General features: G+C 48.5%; 2 protein-coding genes across 2 annotated transcripts in view; one reads left to right on the top strand and one right to left on the bottom strand.

Annotated features, from left to right (window-relative positions):
- EMH_0032180 (uncharacterized protein) overlaps positions 1-2,573 on the bottom strand; it is a gene marked incomplete at both ends in the record, with an annotated part of 6,602 nt that extends 4,029 nt beyond the window's left edge. Inside the window, 6 exon segments of the mRNA XM_013494607.1 lie at positions 185-265; positions 1,128-1,278; positions 1,558-1,663; positions 1,834-2,311; positions 2,315-2,340; positions 2,488-2,573. Of these exon segments, the coding sequence (XP_013350061.1) occupies positions 185-265; positions 1,128-1,278; positions 1,558-1,663; positions 1,834-2,311; positions 2,315-2,340; positions 2,488-2,573 (928 nt within the window).
- A 1,323-nt stretch (positions 2,574-3,896) lies between these two features.
- On the top strand, positions 3,897-6,415 carry EMH_0032170 (threonyl-tRNA synthetase, putative; the record flags this gene model as incomplete). Its single annotated transcript, XM_013494606.1, has 7 exons — positions 3,897-4,184; positions 4,407-4,658; positions 4,902-5,012; positions 5,364-5,494; positions 5,746-5,791; positions 5,947-6,084; positions 6,227-6,415. The coding sequence occupies 7 exons, from the start codon at positions 3,897-3,899 to the stop codon at positions 6,413-6,415; spliced, it is 1,155 nt and encodes a 384-aa protein (XP_013350060.1).
- Between the last annotated feature and the right edge of the window lie 366 nt (positions 6,416-6,781).

The raw sequence follows: 6,781 nt of genomic DNA, 5'->3' as shown, positions 1-6,781 counted from the left end.
ATATATATATATATATATATATATATATATATATATATATATATACATATATATTATATATGGCGCATTACACATACAATACATGCTCAAGCATATAAGCGTTGCCACAATGTACACTTCCTATCACAAGGAGATGAAGAAGTGGTCTGTTTGTGTTTGTACAAGTGAAAGCTAAGTAACTCACGAGTATGAATCATAACTTCTAAAAACCGACGAGCGTTCATGTCCGGATGCATCGGCACTACGGTCATCCCAAAGGCCCCCGCTGATCCCCGAGAGGAACAAACACAGCAAAAGACAAATTTGCAGACGAATATAAGTGAAAATATGCATTTGCAGAGGTGCACAAGCATGCAGTTGAACACGCAGGTAACCATGTGCCTAACGGATAAGCACACAGAAGGCTGGGCAGATAGCTTTAACAACGAGCATGGATCTATGCAAATTCACATACAAATATGAAGCAGCACCTACGCTACCATCTACTTGATTTCAATTATAGGATGGGATAGAGGGCCTCTACGTGAGCTAAAACGAATTCTTCAGTCGCTTTGACACCGCTTTGAGCATTCAAATGCATAATGAGGTGAATGTACAAGTGCAAGTGGACATACATGTGCATGCTGAGGTGCACGCGCATGTCAGTATTGAAACGCTTGTGTATGAGCGCGTGTTTCCTTACACAGGTACACGCACTTGCACTACATCAACCATAAGCACCTTCCCAAATTGTGCGTATACATTTTCTGTGTCCTTCTAAAGTATAGGCTGCTGTGTTGCCCTTGCGAATTTCCAACAATACCAATTTCAGCGATGGAAACAGCAGTAGCAATGACACGCACAAGCAATAACAAGAACGCAGGACGCCAGGAACAGTGCCGTAATTTAACGACAACGAGGGCAGCAACAACAGAGAAATTGCCTTGGCAATACCACCAGTAGCAGGAGCGAAACCAACAACAGTAAAGACGAAAACCGCAGCAGACGTAATAACAATAAAAACCGAAGAGGTAAGGGCAACAGCAGCGGCAAAACCATCGAAACCATAACCATAGTGCGAACAGCAACAAAAAATACTTGAAACACCATAACGACATTATAATGATGTTTGAGTGGTGACAATTTACCCCCAAAGTCAGCCAGGAGCAGCTCCACGGAGTTGGCAGCCCAGGTGCCTACAAGGCGAAGGGGTTCGTTGGCCCCGTCGCGCTGGGGGAGTTGAGAAGGCAGCACAAGACGATCCAGGCCCGAGCCAACAGCTAATGACACTGCGTAGCCCTGAACCGACAGCAGCAACAGCAGCAGCAGAAGAACTAGCAAACATTGCAGCAATAGATACATAAGCGAGCCCGACCCTAGAGGAGGATCTCAATAGCTTCCACTACTAGTGGAGTTTATCCTGCAGACCTAAATACTAGACCCTATACCGTGCAAGGGATGCACAGAGTATGCAATCATTTAGGGTGTAGGGTTTTAGATGCTTCACTTGTTTGTAGCTGNTGCAAGGGATGCACAGAGTATGCAATCATTTAGGGTGTAGGGTTTTAGATGCTTCACTTGTTTGTAGCTGATCTCCAGAAAACCCTCTCCCGCCTCCTCCTCGCTTGTCAATATCCACGGAGAGTCGCCAAACACCGCCGCTGCTCTCCGCAGCAAATCAAACCTAAGACACAGCGATGGATCGAAGTACATATGTATGTATTGTATATGCAGTATGCACGGATGCGGAATATATATACATACATATATATATATATATACATATATAAATTGAGACATTATAACCCGTTTAAAAACAAAAGAAAGCACAAGAACTACACAACGGCGACTCACGGGCGTCTGATAGCGATGTTGATGCCTGCAGCGAGGCCGGGGGGTACCGCTTGGCTTTCTGGCACAATCTTATTTTTGTTTCCATTACTTTCTTGGCTCTCCGCTGCATCTGAGCTGCTGGATATCTGAGCTGGGGAGTCCTTCTGCCGCGGGCTGGGAGCAGCAGACGGCCCCTTAGGGGTCTGCATTCCATCTTCAAATCCTCCTTGCACAGAATTGAAGGACCTTAAATTGCTGTCTACAGGCGTGACTGAAGCTTTCACTTTTTCTGCTGCAGCAGAAACCAATGATAAGCCGGCTGACCCATTTTGGTTGCGGGGACCAGCAGCAGACGCTGGATTCCGCAGCAGCGCCAGCAGAAACAGCAACAACAGCACCTGCAGCACGAATGGAGAGCTTTTGCCCCTCCACAGTTGCCTCCCGATGCTTGATGCTGCTGATAAAGGCCGCAGGGGGAATATTGGCGCTTCAGGCACGCNCACAGTTGCCTCCCGATGCTTGATGCTGCTGATAAAGGCCGCAGGGGGAATATTGGCGCTTCAGGCACGCGTTTCCTCGGCCGGTATCGGGGATTCCGGAGGTACACTGTTGGCTCCTGCTGCAGCCGCTGTTGCGGCTGCTGCTGCTGTCCCCTAGCTGCTGGCTGCAGCGTACATGGCGTCGCTGGATTTGGCGCCATCGAAAGTTGGGGCTTCTCCGGAGAGGCTTAGAGACGGTGTAGAAGGCTTCGCCTCTTCCATTAGGCAGCACAGCGAACCGGTTGCTGCATTCCAGCGAGAGAAGGTGCAGCACTTGCTCCCTCCAGAGTGATGAATGGAAGCTTACGCTCCGTTTAGGCGCCCCACGAAGCCTGAAGCTTTAACCCTTCAGTCAATGGCCCTACATACGCCCTGCACTGCCGGCAGAGTTTACGAGGGCCTCAGAAGAGGATTGCCTGTCAGGTAAGGGATAAGAGGGGGATGAAACTCAGCAGAAGCTTTTCAACAGAGGGGATGACTCAACAGGAATCTAGGGTTCAGCGTTTAAAGTTTGGATCGTGTGATGATCGGACTGCCAGCTCACGCGAGCCGGTGATCGATGGGTCAATCCCGTATTTTGAATCGAAAACTTCCTCAAATCATGAGAACAAGACGAGGAACGAGATTTGTTTAGAATAAAAAGGAAGATAAGCTAACAGAGAAGATATTTGCTTCTTCCGTGAGATATAAATAAATGTATCATCGGCTCGCCTNGAAGATAAGCTAACAGAGAAGATATTTGCTTCTTCCGTGAGATATAAATAAATGTATCATCGGCTCGCCTTGAACAGACCGCTCTGAGTCTGACCATAGGGGAGACGGAGGAGGCATGGAAGGCCTCCAATCCCCCTCTTTAGGCAGTTTATGCAGTGTTATTAGAGCAAATAATTCAAAGGATACTCCGTTCAATAACTGATATTTCGCTGGGCCGCTGAGTTGAGCGATCGACGGTCTACAGCTGCCGAGGCCCCTAATGGAAGCCATGCGTACCCACTCGTCTAGGCGGCGCGACATCCGTCCGGTATTCGCTCAGGAAATTACATTAACTAAACAAATTAACAAGTTATTTATTGGCAGATTTTCCGTTTAGGGGGATTTCGCTGCAGATTTTTCCTGCCTTTCTATCGTTTCCCAACAAGGTATTCTGCTCCGCTGGGGTTTGCTGTCTGCTTACCCCCCCCCCGCCACCCGAAAGCCATGCAAATCGTTGTTCCTTACATCTTCTTCAGCAGGCAGCTCGAGGATGCTGAAACCTTGCTCCATGTAATATGTCAGAAGACACATTCTGGTTAACCCCTGATCTTACCTAGCGTCGGCATGGAGGCTGAACCCAGTGTACAATGGGCCCGNCCTCAAGGCAGGATTAGGGCCGCTACGTGTCGGTTGCTGCTGTTTTTCTTCGGTCTTTTACGGGGGTATTCTCTAGGGAACGGAGTGTATGCATATAAACTACCACCTAAAGGAGCGCATTTCCCGCCTTTCTCCTTCCAATGGAGAGCAGGAGGATGGCGCTCATCGCAGATGCTTGGTGGCCGCAGAGCTGTCATGGCCCCTGTAAGGACGGTGCATGCGTATCCTCCTGCGGCTCTGAGTGGAGGGGGAACTGCAGATGATGAAACTGTCGTGAATGGCGGAGAGGACAGGGTAAAGAAGCAAGAAGAACGAAAAGACCACAGACAATTAGGTGCCATGATGGATATGTTTTGCTTTCCAAAGCCAAAAATCGGTGCGATGGGCGGATTGGGGCCTGCGTTGCTCCCAAGAGGGCTGACTTGCATGCTGCAGCTGCAGAAGGTTCTGAGAAAACTACAGGAAAAGCAGGGATTCGAGGAGGTAATTAAAACCAGAGCAGAATTGGCGGTGGTTCGGCTGCGTTTGGCGCCTTCNAGCAGGGATTCGAGGAGGTAATTAAAACCAGAGCAGAATTGGCGGTGGTTCGGCTGCGTTTGGCGCCTTCCGTCGGTGAACATAGAGTACGGTCTCCTGCATGAACACACGCATGAACTAATAAGCTTATCTTCTCCCCCCCCAAATCAATGCTTTTATGCGCCGCAGGTCCGGACGGGGTCCTTGGCCCAAGCCCATCTGTGGCATCGCAGCGGCCACATGCAACACTTCGCAGATAATATGTTTGCAATTGCGGATCCGAGGGAAAGAGGAAGTGACACGCTCCCAGGGGACATGCAAAATGTGGAGATGCCCCAGCAAGAAGGGTCCACGGCGCCCCCGGTTTATGATGCTGGCACTTCTTACCTTTTGAAGCCAATGAGCTGCCCTCTACATCTTTCTTACTTCTTTGATCGTTCTGTAGGATTTAAAGGTTTATGCGGCTTCCTGTCATAGCAGTGCACCGGAAATAAAAAGCATAGGCTCCTTTCAGCATATTAACATTATATATGCTATGATGTTTATTTTCTGTACATACTTTTTTTTCGTGCTGCTGTCCCCTTTTTGGTTGGCTGTTTGTTGTGGAAATGTATAACGTAGTGTCCTTTTGAGGTAACACTGAAAGGCGGGCATACGATGGCGTGTGTTCCTGGTTGCCTGCAGGTTCGATTAGGTTCTGCTTTACCGCTACGTATATGCGAATTTGGACATGTTTATCGACGGGAGGTACCCAGCGCTCTCTGCGGCCTCATGCGAATGCGCGAGTTCACTCAGGTACCGTTACCTGGCACTTAATCTGATCCAAAAATGAGGTAGTTGTTATATTTAAAGACAAAGGCAGGTGCTATTGCTTCGCAGCAGGGGGCGTGTTTTCTCTTTTGTGTTGAAATAGTACCAGTAGTTCCGTTTCAAACGAAACTTGGGCTTGTATTTCAAATACGTTATCTTCTGCGAATCAATAATGGCATTAGCTTTCGAGCCTCAAACAGGATGGTACACACAAGATGGTTGCTTGTAGAAAATGGATAGATATTTGCAGTGGCGTACTGCTAGCAAAGCAGGCAGACGCAGCAGCGTGCAAGGGGCACTGCAGCACATGGAATTTGTCAATCTTTGTGGTTTTAGGACGATGGCCACATTTTGTGTCGCATGTCTCAAGCTCTGGAAGAAGTAACGGCATTTCTTTCCGCGTGTCAAAAGCTGTACAAGGCAGCGGGCTTTTGTAAGGGGGAGATAATCTACCACATCTCGACAAGGTAAAGCTTGGTTGTTTTCGGATATAGGGTCTAGGGTAGGCCGTATAGGTTGGGGAGCGCTCCAGCCGCTCATCATGCACAGCCCTAGTTACCCGCAAGGGCGAGTTAGTTTAGAAGCGGCCATTAGTCCAGTAATATACGGGTCTTGTCGAAATTGTTTAGCACGCAACCGATCCCAATGCGACTATCTCTTGAGTTCCTGGCAGCGCAAATGCGACGGTTGCGGTGCAGCTGGTGTTGGTTTTCCTCAGGCCAGAAAGCAGTCAAGGTTCAGAACAGGAATGGGCCGATGCCGAAGTGAGAGACGCCTAGTTGTGTACTCTTCCCGATGCCAGTCCCCCGTCCTGTAGCCTTCCAACACTTGTGATCTTCTTTGTATGGACCGGAGGACGCAGGTAAGAACCACAAACAATTCTGTTCGCATCACTTGCCTGTTTTCCTATATGTGTTAGGGGCTGCTGCGTAGCGCTCTTGAACAGCTGGAGATCCCTTTCACGGTAGCCCGAGGAGAAGGCGCCTTCTATGGCCCAAAGATTGACATTCATCTTCCAGGCGTAGATGGACGGCTGTGGCAAACAGGGACTTTGCAGGTGCCTAATGCACGTAATTCATTTTGACGCTTTCCCGCGCTGCATTTATACTCCTGTCCAAGTGCTAGACAGCATTGCAACCACCTGTAGAAGCAGAATGTACGCTGCTTTTCTTCTCGGAGATGCTGCTGCACCTCTGCAGGTTGATATGTTTTCTCCCAAGAACTTCGGTCTTGAGCCCACACCCGAAAATAATGACCGTCTGTGTCTCCTGCACCGCGCGATGTGCGGTTCCCTTGAGCGTTTTCTTGGCCTGGTGCTGGAGCATTTAGATGGCCACTTGCCATCTTGGCTGGCACCCACCCAGGTAAAAGGAATATTCAACTATTAATCCATTAGTACAAGATTCGCAACTTGTGCTAAAACTGAAATTGTTAAACAAAGATATATATTATATAGTTTTAAAATAGCATGGCGCTGAAGGTGATTACTTGCCTGTTCTTGGTGCACATATCCATCGCCTTACTAAAACGCAGAGCTGCAATATATGCATATTATTTGTGCTGATCCTGCGAGAAGGTGGCAGTGCTGAATGTTGGAGAGGGGCAAGTGACTGCTGCAGAGGCTTTATCTAGGCGTCTACGCCGAGCTAAAGTGCGTGTGTCACTGGACACACGACCAGTGCACATTTCGAGGAAACTAAAGTAAGTTCAACCATAAGCCCTTAAGTAGAAAGTATACATTATGTATCGTACCC

The sequence above is a fragment of the Eimeria mitis genome, genomic scaffold (genome assembly GCF_000499745.2).
Source record: "Eimeria mitis Houghton genomic scaffold, Emh_scaff1217, whole genome shotgun sequence".
NCBI lineage: Eukaryota > Apicomplexa > Conoidasida > Eucoccidiorida > Eimeriidae > Eimeria > Eimeria mitis.
This window is presented reverse-complemented; position numbering and strand designations above follow the sequence as displayed.